Here is a 17,060-nt window from a genome sequence, read left to right on the forward strand (position 1 = left end):
CATCTTCCTATTCTTGGTAACAATGTACACTACACGGAATGACGTTTTTAAATGAGTCCAATGTGACTCCTGATTGTCGTTACTTTTGCTCCGATCATGTTCGCCAGAGTGTGGACAGGGCTCTGTGCGTGATTAACGTATTCGGTTCCTCGCGTGATTCAGGTATTCGGTTCCGCGCTTGATTCACGTATTTGGTTCCGCGCTTGATTCACGTATTCGGTTCCTCGCGTGATTCAGGTATTCGGTTCCGCGCTTGATTCACGTATTCGGTTCCGCGCCTGATTCACGTATTCGGTTCCTCGCGTGATTCAGGTATTCGGTTCCGCGCTTGATTCACGTATTCGGTTCCGCGCGTGATTTGGCTATTGATCATTGTTGATTTAGATGCCTAAATTTTAATTTACCTATAGAAAAGGGTCGTTTCTATGGCATTGAAAGAGGAAAAAGACTGTGTGATAGACAAGTATTGAAGACGAATTTCATTATATTTTTTAATTGTAATCACTTTATTTATGAAAGACGTAAATATGTTAATCATAACTTCTTTAGATATTCAAACATTTTGAACTATAAAAATGTAATGTGTAGTACTGATAAAAAACTGATAAAGCTAGCACTCTTTGCAAAAAATAATAATGCTGAATTTTATTCGAATCATCTTCCTTAATCTTATTCTAAAATAAACTTTTCATGATGAGCTGATATGTTTGTGTTTTTTTTTTGTGTTTTTTTGTGTTTCTGTTCATCTCATATTTCTATTCTTCCTGCAGTTTTTTGTTTTGATACATGTTTAGTTACCTGGCATGCCCATATGGGCCAAGAGAACGAATAAAACTTGAACACTTGAAACTTGGTTGTTGCGGTCTTGAAAGTTCGGTTTCCATAACGTCAACTTAAAGGATGACCTTTGTTTTATGTACAACCATACAGTCACTGGCCACATGAATTATGGATCCGCGTTGAATTGAATATTGGACATTTTAGAATCATTATTGAATCTGCACTGGTGGTTAAACTGCCATTCGTATTGTCACCTGCAAATTACTGTGCACGTTATGGGATGAACCAGCAAAGGTAGGCGGTGTTATAAAAGTACTTATTTAACGTTTTGAAAAATACTACTGTATTTTGTGTAGAAACAAAATCAACTGAAAATCTGGCATTATTAAAATAAAAATATTGCAGTTAAGAGTTAATATATTGACGGTTTAAGCATTGTTCGATTTCAATTTCTTAATTTCACACGCGGGTCATTCACATTTTCAAAAATATTTTTATAGTTAATTTGATAATATTCGTGTCAGGCTGACGATGATAGAAGTGATGAAATGTCCTGCAAACTTGTTACGTGACAATGGGGCGATTGTTCACAACTTTGTTAAAGTTAACAACGTGACTAACGGCATCGTTAAAAAAAACGTTTTCTATGATGTTCTTATGTATTTACAAATAAACAAACAGACAAACACAGTTGTCTTAAATCTTGTTAGAAATACAGCATATACAAGTCTGTCCATTTAACTGCTTTGAAAGTTTACAGCGATGGTGTTATCAACCTTGTTAACTTTAAAAAGTTCCAAACAGTCGGCGGGATCTTTTAATTGCTCACCGTTGTTAAAACAGAAACAAAAAATGAAGGATACTTGGCCATTGGTGGCCCACTTCAAACTGATTATGTCAAACAGATATCGGAAACATGTTAACAATCTTGCAAAATATGTTTACTTTTCAAAATAATAAGTAGGTCGAATATTTCATTATTTGTCTTTTATTGTTTATGATGATAACGGATAACAAGTTTAAATAATATCACTCTTTCAACATATATAGAATATGTAATGATATATTTGCTAGGATTCTCTTTATGTTATTTCAAATTGATGATAATAAGATTTCCTTTACAGTGTGCGAGTGTAATACAATGGTTTTCTCCATCCGGGTCTCGGTGATTAAGAACGCGCCAAACGCTTTGAAATGTAAGTCTCGTCATTTCCAACTGCTACAATAAATATTTACTTTGTTTGTATTAGAATATGCAAATCCATGGCAACGACTTTTGGCGAGATATGTGAATATCGATATCGAGTACAATGTGGATATGAATAATTAACCAGTATGCTTTGTTTAACCGTGAGGTGCACATTACTATCTGTAAGCCTAGGGCCAATCGGTAATTGTCTTTAACCAATCATCATCAATAAGACTGACCGGTATTTTTACAAAGTGTTATTTATGCTATTTTATTTATTTGTTTATGTTGTAGGAGTTGTCCAAGCAGTACCGAATTGTACCAAATATAGTGTGATACTGTTTATCAGTAGTCTCAAATGTCCCCTTCTTTTTGCAGTGTTCGCAGTCCTGCAATTGGTGCTGGTTGTCGCGGTGCTGCAGTTGCGAGTACTGGTATCGCCGGATATGACGGTGCATGACGACCGCCACGTCGTTCTCTGGTATAATCCGTCCATATATCTGCAGAACCGGCCTACAGCCCTCGCCCGCTCGTTTGATGCTTGTCCGGCGGCCCATTGCCGCCTTACGTTCGACCTTGAGGAAGCTGCGCGGGCTAAGGCAGTCATATTCGATGGACGGCGGATTGCGCACCACTACCGGAATTTCAGCCGTCCGTATGGTCAGCTGTGGGTATGGTGGGCAAACGAGCCGCCGTCCAAGTACTATGAGACAGGGGAGGGTTGGGAGGAATTTGTAAGCACAATTGATGAAGTAACAACTTTTCACTTGCTGAAATACGAATCACACGTCCGAAAAAAAGAGATAAAAAACATACAAGATCTGATTTAACAATAACGAATGTAATTGTAAAAATAACGTCAAAGTGGCTTGTATTCACTGTAGATGTTGGGCTAATGTTGGTAATAATGCGTTTAATGTATGACGGTAAAGTTGGAAGGTAGTTGGTAGTTCGTAGTTGGGAATTCGAATATTCAACTACTTACCAGTTGCCAGTTGGGGATTCGAATATTCAACTACCTGCTAATTGCCAGTTGGGGATTCGACAAACACTGTTTTAATTCACTTTTATTGGTATATTCGCCAGTCGGATATTCGACCATTTTCAGTGTTTGTCGCAAAGATACATATGTGAACATGCATAAAGAAACATTTGGCGATTAATTTTCCCATATGTGACCTTTAAAACCATACATATAGACATAATCTGAATCCCCAACTACTGACTGGTTAGCAGTTGAACATTCGCGAATAATCGACTGGAAATGGTCGAATATCCGACTGGCGAATATACCAATAAAAGTGAATTAAAACAGTGTTTGTCGAATCCCCAACTGGCAACTAGCAGGTAGTTGAATATTCGTATCCCCAACTGGCAACTGGTAAGTAGTTGATTATTCGAATCCCCAACTACCAACTACCTTCCAACTTTACCGTCATGTTTAATGTACATGTAACATTATTTTTTAATCAAATCTATTTATACATTTTTAAATACTATTTTACTAGTTAGTATTATGCTAGTATCTGAAGATAAATATACTTGTGTGTTTTTTTATTCTATCAGTCTGGCGAGTTTAACCTTACGATGACCTATCATAGAAGGAGCGACGTTTATGTACCGTACGGAAAACTTGTACCGAAGAGTCCGCCGGAACCAAAGGACTTCGCAGCAGTGGCCGAAAACAAGACAAGATCAGTGCTTTGGGTCGCCTCGAACTGCCACACGTTTTCTTGGAGGGAACAGTATGTTAAGGAGTTACAAAAGTACATTGACGTGGACATATACGGGCGATGTTCTCCCAACATGAAACCATGGACGTGCGGGCAACGCCATTACCACGACCAATGCTTCTCAAAGCTAAATGCATACAAGTTTTATCTAGCCTTTGAGAACGCGCTATGCGAAGACTATATAACGGAAAAGTTCTTCGAGAACTACGATTATGACACAGTTATGGTGGCACGGGGAGGCGTGGACGCGAATTACAAGGAAATAATCCCCGAAGACGTGTACGTCGACGCTAACGACTTTCCGAACCCGAAGGCTTTAGCCACTCACCTGAAAAGTTTGATTGATGATGTTCCACGCTATGCAAACATGCTGGAAAAGAAGAACGTGTTTAAGAACATGCCTTACCATCTCATCTACCAGAGTGCTCTGTGTCAGCTATGTGACAAGATCTCCTACCCTGATATGTTTGAAGTCTCCCGCTATAAAAGTATACGAGATACATTCCATGAAAGTCAGTTCTGCAGGCATCCAACAGATTTGACAAAAAAGTACAGGTAGAGGCCGGGCCTAAATATTGAAAGCCCCGCTCGTGAAAACACGAACACCGCAAAACTGTAGGTAAAAGGTCACCAAATCGAGAGCAATGGCATATTAATGTGGCGGTTTATTGCAATGACGGGTCTACTTTTGACGCGTATTTGCGCATGATTTGGTGGCTTTTCGCCTTCGCGTACTTTCACGTAGCAGGTTTTTCCATGGCGGCGTTACGCCCTTTCGCTCTGAAAACCCGCTAACACGAAACATAAAGATCAGCCACAATGGAATGTTGGCTTAATGATTTCAATACTTTTTCTCGTCTCTTCCTGTCCGAGTAAAACTGATTTAAAACCTGATCATGAAAAATATTATTTCATTTATGACGGTTTCGCCCTTTTTTGTTTATTTCGTGCTGTTCTTCGTCGTTTATGTTATTTCAATCAGATACAGACGTTAACCATTGGCTTGATAGTGCTTGATCGTCCACTGCAAGTGTTCCATGACAGCTCTGCCTTTAATGATGTCGTGTGCTATTTCGTATTTTTGTGTTCTTATATTAAATGCTTTGCAAAAAACTGTACATGTTGTTCAAGACGTATTTTTCTTCGCTGGTTACGGGTGGCTAAATCGCTTCAAACGAGGGCAATAGTATTCGACTATGTACATCCATAGAAGTTGATTATGTCTTAGTAGTATATTTTTGTGTATAAAAACATGTCTTATATTGTATTCTGAAAACCGACCGAAAGAAAGACATATAAAACAACATGACTACTATCGTCTTTATAACAGTCTTTTCAACAGCAAATTGACAAAAGACCATCTAGTATCTTACTCAAAAAGTACGCCACACTTCATTCTGCCCAATAACCACAATTACTAAAGAACGCTTGGACCCAGGAACTTCATACTTGGTATACCAGTTGGTCATGACTAGTAGATATGAGTCCTACTGATGTTGAGATCAGTATGTCAAAGGTCAAGGTGACATTGAGGTGAAAAAATGGTTTCCACTCAATTACTTTAGAACACTTTCACTCAGGTTCGTCATACTTGGTATGCCAGTTGGTCATGACTAGTTGATGACCCTTATTGATTTAAGGTGACATTGAGGTAAAAGCCGTTTCTAGTTGAATAACTAAAGAACGCTTGCACCAGGGAACTTTAATTAATACTTGGTATACCAATTGGTCATGACTAGTTGATGACTCCTACTGGTTTTGGATCAATAGGTCAAAGGTCAATGTCGCGGTGACTTTGCGCGAAAAAAAAACGGTTTCCGCTCAATAACTAAAGAACGCTTGCACCCAGGAACTTCATACTTGACATGCCAATTGGTCATGACTAGTCGATGACTCCTACATATTTTGGGATCAGTTGGTCAAAGGTCAGCATCGCATTGACCTTGAAGGGAAACATATTCCAATACATATGCAATAGCTAAATAACACTTCCAACCAAGAACATAATATATTTTGTCAGTTGGTCATGATTGTTAGACGACCTCATTGACTTTGAGATTACTTCATTAAAGGTCAAGGTCGCGGTGACCTTAATGTGAAAAAAAGTAGTTAATGACACCTATTAATTATTTTTAACAGTAGATCAAAGGCTATAAGGTCGTAGTATATGTAGCAGTGAGCATGAGGCATAAAAACGGTGTCCGCTACAGAACGCTTGCACCAGTACCTTCATTCTTGGTATGTCAGTTGTTCATGACTAGTTGATGACCCTATTGATTTTGGCATCTGTAGGGACACACTTCTTTCCGCTCAATAACTAACGAACGCTTGGGCCAAGGAACTTCATACTTTGACTCAGAACAATACCGTAATCAAGTCGTTTAATTTAACAACTTGATTACGGTATTGTTCTATAAGAGGATATTAGGATTTGGTCGGCGTGAGGATGTATTTTGACCCAAATAGAATCACGAACCCCAGTCAAACTTATCGACTACCGGCTCAAAATGTTATGACTCATGTATATTTAACAAAATGATACCGGGGAGTCGTTTATCTGTGGATGTCGAAAATCTGCTTAAAGGGGCTGTACTCCGTATGTTAAAATAGCGGAAAAAAAGAAAATTGTCGAACACTAACATAAACTTGGCATCGATATGTACAATGCACTGAAACTTACTGACTGAAGTACCACATAGTTTACAATTTATTTAAGTTTAGCAGTTATTTCGTATTTTTTCCATTAAAACGATTACTGGGTATGTCTAACAGGTAGAATTCATTCCTTATGCGTGATTTCCTAGTCGGTGGTATCACGTGATATAACCGAGTTACGTGTATAAAAGAGTACGCCGTCGTAGCTCAGTGGATACGACACTGGACTGCAATTTTGGCGACACGGGTTCGAACCCGGTCTCCGACACAATTTTTTTTTTCATTTTGGTACTTTTTTTTTACAATTATGATATCAAAGCGTAACACATTCCATTAGATAATTGTCCTGAGATCCGTTACAGAAAAAATATTGACACACCCCCACACCCCAAATAATAACATGACTCCCAACGATAGTTACTGTAAATAGTTATTTAACCCCACCGAACAGAACCGACTATGTTGGTCATTTAATACGTGTGCTGTTAAGTCTTAGTAATACAGGTGGTGATGCTGCAGCTATTGCTGTTGATACTACCACTACTGCTTCTGCTATTGCCACTGTCAACACCACCGCCACAACACCACCGTCACCACCACCACAACCACCACAACCACCGATGATGATGATGATGATGATGATGATGATGATGATGATGATGATGATGATGATGATGATGATGATGATGATGATGATGATGATGATGATGAACTATGGTACGCAATAGTACGGGAAACATATTTGAAGTGCGACTTTTATAAACCAATTATTTGTCAATTTTGACATTTAAATTCAATATGGCGACTGAGGTGCTGAAAGTTGAAACACAGGACTCAATTGAAGCTTTACAGCGAGAAGCAGAGGAACTGAAGAAACGATTGGAGGAAGAAAAAGCAAAGTTGAAAGATGTGGAAAGTATGATAATATTTCTTTTCTTGAAAATGAACGGGATACACCTGAAATCGATGATAACAGTTTGCTCATTGATTAGATCAAGAGTGATTTCCGTTTTTTTTTTTATATGATTTTCATTTGGCTTTTGATAGATCAGGGGCTAGAGAACCACGTACTGAACGCTTGCAGTTTTTCGGTTTGAACTGTTTTAAGTATATATGTGTTGGGCTTAAGTTAAACTTCCCTTGTATAACTATAAATGTTGGTGCATTTCCAGTTCAGCGGCCCATTATATGAATAACCCAAGTCAATATGTTTGTCAATGTCTTCTATGTTATAGGATATTTCCTCATATATTTGTGGGCTGAATGTTGATACGTTACTGTATATGTTTCTCATGCAACCTACGTATTATTTTTTGCAGTAGAGGCAATAATGAAAGTGTATGGTATGGTAGGTCATCGGCTTGGATTTTAAGGATTGCAGGTCAAAACGTCCCCAGGTTAAAACGTCCCCATTTTGGTAAAAACGTCCCCACCAAAAGTCAAAACATCTCCACCAAAAGTCAAAACATCTCCAATAGCTAGTCAAAAATGCCCCCACTAATATTTTATTATATATTGTTTTTTATTATTATAATAATAATAATTACGTAGATATAAACAATTGTTCTTTGTTACTTACAACCTAGATAGAAATATATAATTAACAAATTTATTGTTTTCTTTTTTCATTTAAAATGTCTTTAGAAGCCTCGTTATTTCAAAGAACCCACTGCAAGCATTCAGTACGTCAATTTTTTAACTGAAAAATAAAAATCTGCAATCTAATTTTTTGTCAGCGGTCTTATATAACTGGTTTCTATGCATATTCGCAAAAATTGGCTCATTCCAAGACAAAAATAAAAAAAGTTTTCAAAATCTGTGCGAGTGCAGCTTAAATCTTAAATTTTGTACATAATGGGTTATAATTAACAAGAAACAATGTAAACGTCGTTTACATTGTTTCTTGTATCTCTATCGTTCACAGCATCTTCTTACAGCCTCTCAACAATTTTGCCGCCTTTCAGGTTTTTCAAATTCACTTAGTAGTTTTGTTGGCACATAGGTTTTTCTTCTGCTTACTCGTTCCCTAGTTAGGTCTCATTCAGTGTCCTTCTCTTTTAATCATTTTTGGTAATATCTACAAATTTCTGATTTTGATTTCACCATTGTTTTCTGTGAAAAACAAGTTAAAATGGGGTTTAACATCATGTAATGTTCGCGACATCTATGTAGTAAGGTTCAAGACCAAGATAATTAGCATTGTATCATATATGTAGCATCATAGTTTTATCAAACTTATATTCAAATGAAGTATGATGAGTGAACTAGTGAAATACATCATTTCCAGAGTATTTAAGTATCACCAGAAGATGACATGAGAAATACTTCAAATAGTGTAAGAATGTGTCTCTTTTACTTTATTTCTCATTAGGTTTCTAATTCACATAACCATTTTGTAATTATTTATGATGTTTTAAGTAATTTTAATGTAAAGAGAACAGTATTAAATAAATAAGTAACATTTTTCGTCATTTGGAACCACTTGTGATAAATAATAACAACAATCCAAACTGTGTAATGTTCGCTACAATTGGTAGCATACATTACAAAACATGATAATCATACATGTTTATTTATTTTTACAGCTGTAGATATCCGAAAACGTTGTACACTATTACTGCTTTCAAAATAGTATGCACTTGAAAATACATGCATCTTAACAACTTCATAACTAGTTTGTTAAAATACAAGAAAAAAGTACTTACCAAATGTATGGTTTTCTTTTGGTCAAAATGAAGGGGGATGTTTTGTCGAGCCACTGGGGATGTTTTGACCATAGGACGTTTTGCCCTGGGGACGTTTTGACTGTAAATCATTTTAAGATATACAGTAATTGCCTTTAAAGTTTGGATTGTACATTCTTCCAGTGTGTAAGGCAGCAGGGAAGTTGGATATCATCACCAACTTCAGCATGAAACAGCGCCGCCACCTGAAGGGCCACCAGGGCAAGGTTCTGTGCATGGACTGGTCCACAGACAAACGCCACATTGTCAGCTCCTCACAGGTACATACATGTACTTTGACATCTTCATCTCCACAGATTGGTTTACAGTACAGTTGCAGGCCTTTTTAGTATCAACAGGTCAGACTATCGGACCCAATCAAAAGAAGTGTTATTATACCCCTGACAAACGAAGTTTGAAGGGGGTATATTGGAGTCACCCTGTGGTCGGTCAGTCGGTTTGTCGGTCGGTCCGTTGCAATTTACCTTGTCCGGAGCATAACTTAAAAACTACTGGATGGAATTGAATTACACTTCATACAATGGTAGAGCATAATGAGAGGAAGTGCAGTGTACAATAACCATAACTCTATTCTTGCTTGTTACTGAGTTATTGCCCATTGTTACTTTTTTGTCCAGAGTATAACTTGAAAAGTACTGGATGGAATTCATTGGAACTTCATACAATGGTAAAGCACAATGAGAGGAAGTGCAGTGTTCAAGAACCATAACTCTACTTTAGCTAATTACTGAGTTATTGCCCTTTATTTGTTTTTTTGCTGTCAATTTTTTTCCAGACATTAACTTGCAAACTACTAGATGGAATTTATTGAAACTTCATACAATGGTAAAGCACAATGAGAGGAAGTGCAGTGCACAAGAACCATAACTCTATTTTAGCTAAATACAGAGTTATGGCCTTTAATACTTTTTTCTTGTCCCGATTATTTATAGATGGTCATATGGTCATGGGCAATCGTATGTTCTGTGCTTTAGAACATCAAATATATAAGTATTAACATCTCAGTATTAGCATGACTGATATTGTTTAAAGCCTTTTTTCTTACTTTTAAAAACATAATAAAAAAATGAATAAATGACGATAGTCCATAAAATAAAGTTGTCATTTATAGGTAGGCTTTCCAAATAGTTGACTGCAATTTCATATCAGGAAGGCGTTCGGGGGATATTAATCACATTCAGTGATAGCTCTAGTTTTTCCCAATCTGGAGAAACCAATCCCAATAAAAAATAAAACATAATAATAAAGTATTAGGTTTTTTTACTTGTATTTGTTTATTCAGCATCCTAATGAATAGTATGATGTAAAGTTTTGGGGATTAATGAAATCAGAAACCCTTGTTTATCATTACATTAAGAGATCAGTATGCACTATAAACTGTGATGATTTATTGCAATATGTATTTACGCTTATATGTGTTGATATTTTAGTCATTTCAGGACTATTGAAAGGGAAAAGAAATTTATATATTAATAATTTTCTCATCTGCAGGAGACAGAATAGCTAGTTCATTTAACTGTAGAAGTGGAGTGATGATTTATTTTCAATAAGGCATATTACTCAATGCAAGTTTTCCCAAAATGTCAATGGTCTTTTTCCCAAAATGGGCAGAAAAAGGCCTGAGTTAGAAATGACTCCTCACCATTTTTTTTAAGAAAAAGAACATTTAATGTTTTATGAGTTTTACAGGATTTACTAACAGAGTAAGAGTTAGTCAGAGTTGAACCAAAACTGCCATTAACTGTTCAAACTTCTCTTTCTTTCAGGATGGGAAAATGCTTGTTTGGGATGCATTTACTACTAATAAGGTGAGGCCAATGGTTAGTTTGTATTTTGAAATATTCCATTAATTTATATAATGTTTGATGCAGTTGATTTTGCGATATAAATTTAAAACATATATGACCTTTTTAGATTTTTTTGGTCAAACATACAATATTACAATGCTTACTGGCTGCCTTTGTTGTCTCAGGAACATGCAGTTACCATGCCAACAACCTGGGTCATGGCCTGTGCTTATGGCCCTTCTGGAACAAAGGTCGCATGTGGGTATGTTCATTTACATTCTACTGAATTCAATTGTATTGATAACTCAGTAATATATCTATTTCAGTGATCTTGTTTTATGAATATTTCATTGATGATTTTCATGGATATTGTCATGCATTATTATAATTTGCCTTTTCATAATTTTTTTATCTGTTTCTTTGATAATTGTAGAAATCATATCTTAGCTTTATTAAAAAATAAGTATGTTATTCCTGCTTAACATTAATTGGTAGCTGTTGATCATGCAAACTGATGCATTGACTTTATGCAGTGGCCTGGACAACAAGTGTACAATATACCCCCTGAGTTTTGAGGAGACAGACATATCAAGCAAGAAAAAGGCAGTGGCCACGCACACCAGCTACCTTTCGTGTTGTTCCTTTACCAGCTCAGACAACCAGGTGTTTGACCGTATTAGTTATAAATGTACTTTAAAGAGAAGAATTCCTTACACAGTTGTTATATTGAACTTACAAGAGAATAGATTAATTTACTATTTCTTCATCTCCTTAAATCTCAGAAAGCTTATTTGAATGAAATTTCATTTGATAGTACATTTTTCTAAATTTTATGATGGAGCATATGCATTTTATTGATTATTTGGTGGAAACATATCATTACACATTTATTGTGTTTTCTGTGCAGCATTGCAGATATATAGGAATCATGATATCCGGCTTCTTCATTGTTGTTGTCTGTGGTGGCACACTTTCATGTTAACCTACTTGCAATTCGCATCAAATTATAACCATACTGGTTCCATTAACAGCTACAATGCATTATTCACTCAAGAGCTATAACCATTTAATTAACTATTACATTTATCATAAGGGTGGCTTAAGTTGGTGACATTTGTTGAACTCTAGTTTTACTACATGGTTAGTTGACTTTTAATGATTGTGAGTTTTCAGATCCTGACAGGAAGTGGTGACAGCACCTGTGCATTGTGGGATGTTGAGAGCGGTCAGTTGATTCAGAGTTTCCATGGACATGCAGGGGACGTCATGAGCATTGACCTTTCACCTTCAGAAACAGGAAACCTTTTTGTATCTGGGGTAAATATCAAGTATTTTCATTTACTATTTGTTTGTGAAGTCATATCATGTTTTGTGTTCTGTAATAAGCTTGTGCCATTATCTTTCGTCATAGTACGTAAAATTTGAAAATTGGAACCATTGCTCTTGGTCAAAATTATATTTCAATTGACCTTTAAAAAGTTGGTCCTAAGTTTAGTGTTTTATTTTGTAGCAGAAAAAATATTTTTCCATATTTTAGGGCTGTGACAAGACTGCCATGGTTTGGGACATGAGGTTTGGAGAATGTGTGCAGGTGTTTGAGGGACACGAGTCTGACATCAACAATGTACGCTTCTACCCGAGCGGTGATGCCTTCGCCACTGGCTCAGATGATGCCACGGTAGGTGACAAACTCACAGAGAGTTCCACTTTGTACAAGATCATACTGGTTAATACTTTTTGGTTCAAAATAATTCTGATTATTCAAGTATCCTTACGATGAGCCACTGGCTCAGATGATGCCACGGTAGGTGACAAACTCACAGAGAGTTCCACTTTGTACAAGATCATACTGGTTAATACTTTTTGGTTCAAAATAATTCTGATTATTCAAGTATCCTTACGATATACTCCAAATTTTAAATGTTATGCCAAATTTTAAATGTATCCTTACGATATACTCCAAATTTTAAATGTTATGCTTCATTTATTTAGAAGAATCATGAATAACTGATAACTAAGATTTTGAATTTGAAAACCTTAATCATTGGTGGGATTTAATGGCCAATTGCAGTGTCGCCTGTTTGATCTGAGAGCAGACAGGGAAGCCAACTGTTACAAAATGGAGAGTATTATTTTTGGATGCAACTCTGTGGATTTCTCCATTAGTGGTAGGAACTCTTAAATCACATATGTTTTTATAAGGACCCTGCACAAAATGTGGGTGCCCTATAGTCATCATCCTGTCTGTCTGTCCGTCTGTCCACATGATTTATGTATATTCTTAATTCCTTCAAAATCATATAAAAGTCTGTCGAAAAGATATCAACTTCGTATATTTGATAACAGTAACAATACACACTTTTATAACCACTATATAACTCCAACTTAAATATTGCTGGATTTATGGGCCTATTTTGCTTATTCACTACTCTTTGGTCCCACTATTTCCGAATTGCAACCATTGTGTTTTAGCAAATTAATTTACTTTTCGTCTGAAGTTGTTGAACAATATTGGATTTTTGTCAATGAAACTTTTAGAATCAATTGGTAACTATGTGATATTGTGTGATGTACAAGAATAATAACTCTGTGACTATTTTAAACCAAAGTGCTTGTACATCATGTCATGACATTTTACAGTTATTACATGAGTACTTCCTAACTCATTCAAATACTGTAAATGATGACATAATATTTTAATACTGTTGCATCCTTTGTTTGTGTGTATACATGCTGTGTAATCCTGACTTTAGGGCGCCTGTTGTTTGGGGGGTACAACGACCATACAGTGAATGTTTGGGACGTGTTAAAGGGTAACCGTGTGACAAAATTGTATGCGCACGAGAACCGTGTAAGCTGCCTGGGTATCTCCCCTGATGGCACCGCACTCTGCACCGGCAGCTGGGATAACACACTTAAGGTACATTACACATATCTTTGCACAGGTCCATTGCATAGGCAAATGTTTAATGAATAATAAAACCGTTAAAAAGAAGATATACTGATGCAAGTGTTCCTCTTCTGCCTTAAACTTATTATAATTTATCATTTTCAAAAATATATTTTTTAATACAAGTAATTCTTAGATTAAGGTAAGGTTTATATATTCTTTAAATATTTCAATTTCCTCAATCGATACAATAATTTTGCACATAATTTTGTGTTGTCATATTAATGGAAAATAAGTTGTGGTTCATTTTTTTCAGGTGTGGGCCTAATTCTTGAATGATTGGAGTCCAGTTCTAGAGGACTACAATCGATGTTTATTTGTTTTTATCCGAAAAAGTTGGGTTGGAGAAAGCACAATAATGAAAATATATTGAAGGATTCCATGAACCTACTTCAACTGTGTTTGCAAATGAACTTAGCATTTCAAGGTTTTGAGGGATTGAATGATCATGTCTATTCCTCCGCACAAGAACACTAAATGGATTTGAAACACTTCAATGAAACACTGACTGATTTGGCATTCTCTTTGTGACATATATATAAGGTGGTATTCATACATAAAAGGTTTACATTGGTTTCAGTTCAACGATTCAATTAAATCATAGCTTTAAATAACAATCGCAAAAACTGCACAGTTACAAACAAAACTCTTTGAATTATTGAAACTGACTTCTCAAAGGTGCCATTCAGGCAGCACAAATTGAATGTCACTTTTGGCAAAATGGCATTAGGATCATGCTTTGTTTAACTAATTGAAGAGCAAGTTAATTTGCAAATGTAGTAAAATCAATTAAAATGCAGATGAACTACTTTCCTTAAAACTTTCTGTAGTTGTGGCAAAATTGGGACAAATAAGTAACGATAGCCAAAATGTAAATGGAAATTTTATGAAGTGAATAATCAATATATCTACTTCTTTATGTCTAACTAAACTCCACATACTTTTATTGTCATTGTTAGCTCCTAATTCTTCCACATCATTTAATCTGAGAATCTCATGGAAAATTGATTAGGTTTCCTTTGCTAGTAATTTCTGTAGGAAAGAGTTAACAAGCCGTTATCTCAAAAGTCTTATAAAGAATGATTATATTGTTTTAACGGACTTAAAACCCATAAAGATGTACTGTATATTACACCTTGACAAATGATGGAAATGTTTTTAAAAAAGCAGAATGGTTTACAAGTAATTTCTGTAATAGGGTTCCAGATGTTGTTTGCTATATTGACCATAAATAGGATATCATTATTGACTTGAATTAATGGATTTTCAAGTGAAGCTTCTGGTACTGTTGGTTGAAGCCTACATTGATGAAGATATTTTCGCACGGAGGACATGTATGAATTGTTGAGTAACCTATTAACAGATCTCTCGGGACCATTTCCAAATGCTGTTAATAATGTTCATTGTCAGGATATTTAATGGTACATTTTAAACTTATAATGATGTGCAATAGATTCCCTATGTTCATGTACTTTTGTATGTTTTGTTACGTATATGATGACTTAGTTTCTGCATGTTGTTATTTTTTTACTTTAACTTTTCCAAAGATAAAAAGTTGCCGTCATCTGCCTTTTATCTTCGTAAATGTGGTTGGAAGGTTGTAGATGAGCTGGTCTGATCTGATTGCTATTTGGACGCATTAGAGAGTTTTTGATATGGTATATTTTACTTCCGAATTCATTTGCTTCTCTCATTTTTTAAAGACCTGTAATGAACATGTTCATAAGAATATAACTTGTTTGAGAAGTTTATTGGTTACAATCTAAAACGAGTAAAATATGTCAAATGTGTAAACGTTCATAATTTTCCTATAAGCTTATTTCAGTAGCCTAATTATTCTATATCAGTAAAAGAAATCCTACAGTCTGCCATATATTTTTAGAAACCGCCTGGTTACCCTAAAGAGGGAGACATTTTAGTTTTTTTTAGGCCTCGATTTTTTCATAGTTTCCAGATATCTTTCTGTTATTCTGTTCTGTATTCCTAGATGCTCAGATATGTAGAAGCTGTGAACCGAAACAAAGATACACCAATTTAAATTATATTATTATCCAGTTTTCTGCCTTGTCCCCTAAACAGTGCAACTTGGATTTATTATGAAATTTGTATTTTTGAATTCCAAACTATACCCATGTGCAATAGTTCGTTATAGACACTGTGTTCATTGTTCACTTGTTATTGCTCTTGGACAGCAGCAGCTTTACATGTCGATCATGTCATTTGTTTACTTCTAGATTATTTTTGAAATGTACACAAACATTTTACCATTATGCACATAAATCAAATGAAGAAATTTAAAATCACTTGGTCAGTCTTTTGCACGTAATGGAATTATTAAAAAACGATTTGGGTACCATCTTTAGTGTTTACATTTATCATATTGTTATGTTATTGTATTATGATTTACATTCTTTTATTGCTGTTATCTTTTGTATATGTATATTTTTCTTAACACTGCATTTACATGTAAATTGTTTCAAATTCTAGTCATATTGTTTCCTGAACTACAATGTATGTTTTAAACTAGTCTCTTGTGTAACCTTTTTCATAGATTTATAGTATCAAATAAAAAAGAGAACAGTTAATGTTTGTGTATTCCAAATGCCTCATTGTTGGGTAACATCCGCAAACATAATGTGTTACTTCTGCCTAGGGATATACTGCTCAGTTAAAAAATGCAAAACTGGTTAATTTTACAAGTCATTTCTTGCATAAGAATTTTATCATGATAAAAAATGACTAGCTTATGATATCATGGATATGATTATGGATATAATGCTTCTGGGCTTTAGCTAAAGCAAAGTCCAGGGCAGTCTTGCAAGATGGGGCTTGTGCCCATGCAGTCTTAATTAATTTACGGAACATGCTATAAATGCCATTGGCTATAAATTGAACCAATAAACATTGTAGAAAAAAATCCTTTGTACAAATGCAATAGAAACTATGGTATAGTGCAAACTGTTTCTTTGTTTAGCGTGTTCAAATTTCACAACCTACCTATTGGGTAGGGAAAAAAATCAAGAAAAAACGACGAATTGTTATCCTAAAATTTAACCTCTTAACAGACCTGAGCAAGGTTAACTGAGCAATGCAAACATAAAACAACGCTACATATTTGCAGACTCGACTTTTAGAGGGGTGCTTTTAGGGTCCATGTTTCGAAATTGCAAACATGTGTGCAAGTACATTTACTGTTTATCCTTACATTTCAACTTAGATGTA

The 17,060-nt window shown here is 35.5% G+C and overlaps 2 protein-coding genes across 2 annotated transcripts; both read left to right on the plus strand.

Moving 5' to 3' along the window:
* The first annotated feature begins 1,921 nt into the window (after positions 1-1,921).
* LOC128226411 (3-galactosyl-N-acetylglucosaminide 4-alpha-L-fucosyltransferase FUT3-like) lies at positions 1,922-4,261 on the plus strand. Its single transcript, XM_052936286.1, has 3 exons — positions 1,922-1,976; positions 2,348-2,703; positions 3,536-4,261. Exons 1-3 carry the CDS (start codon positions 1,922-1,924, stop codon positions 4,259-4,261), a joined length of 1,137 nt encoding a protein of 378 aa, XP_052792246.1.
* A 2,888-nt stretch (positions 4,262-7,149) lies between these two features.
* Positions 7,150-16,423, plus strand: LOC128228851 (guanine nucleotide-binding protein subunit beta-5-like). Its single transcript, XM_052940378.1, has 10 exons — positions 7,150-7,273; positions 9,225-9,361; positions 10,868-10,909; positions 11,074-11,150; positions 11,422-11,551; positions 12,062-12,205; positions 12,426-12,566; positions 12,960-13,056; positions 13,642-13,808; positions 14,095-16,423. Exons 1-10 carry the CDS (start codon positions 7,156-7,158, stop codon positions 14,104-14,106), a joined length of 1,065 nt encoding a protein of 354 aa, XP_052796338.1. The 5' UTR covers positions 7,150-7,155; the 3' UTR covers positions 14,107-16,423.
* The last annotated feature ends 637 nt before the right edge of the window (positions 16,424-17,060 follow it).

The sequence above is a fragment of the Mya arenaria genome, chromosome 3, assembly GCF_026914265.1.
Source record: "Mya arenaria isolate MELC-2E11 chromosome 3, ASM2691426v1".
Taxonomy (NCBI): domain Eukaryota; kingdom Metazoa; phylum Mollusca; class Bivalvia; order Myida; family Myidae; genus Mya; species Mya arenaria.

What these genes read in the sequence shown, in the direction of transcription:
- LOC128226411 (XM_052936286.1), top strand. Translation starts at nt 1,922, where the DNA reads ATGGTTTTCTCCATCCGGGTCTCGGTGATTAAGAACGCGCCAAACGCT. An exon ending in CGCGCCAAACGCTTTGAAAT is followed by an intron (nt 1,977 to 2,347) that starts GTAAGTCTCGTC and finishes TTCTTTTTGCAG; the next exon opens with TGTTCGCAGTCCTGCAATTG. An exon ending in GGGAGGGTTGGGAGGAATTT is followed by an intron (nt 2,704 to 3,535) that starts GTAAGCACAATT and finishes TTATTCTATCAG; the next exon opens with TCTGGCGAGTTTAACCTTAC.
- LOC128228851 (XM_052940378.1), top strand. Translation starts at nt 7,156, where the DNA reads ATGGCGACTGAGGTGCTGAAAGTTGAAACACAGGACTCAATTGAAGCT. An exon ending in AAAGTTGAAAGATGTGGAAA is followed by an intron (nt 7,274 to 9,224) that starts GTATGATAATAT and finishes ACATTCTTCCAG; the next exon opens with TGTGTAAGGCAGCAGGGAAG. An exon ending in TTACCAGCTCAGACAACCAG is followed by an intron (nt 11,552 to 12,061) that starts GTGTTTGACCGT and finishes GTGAGTTTTCAG; the next exon opens with ATCCTGACAGGAAGTGGTGA.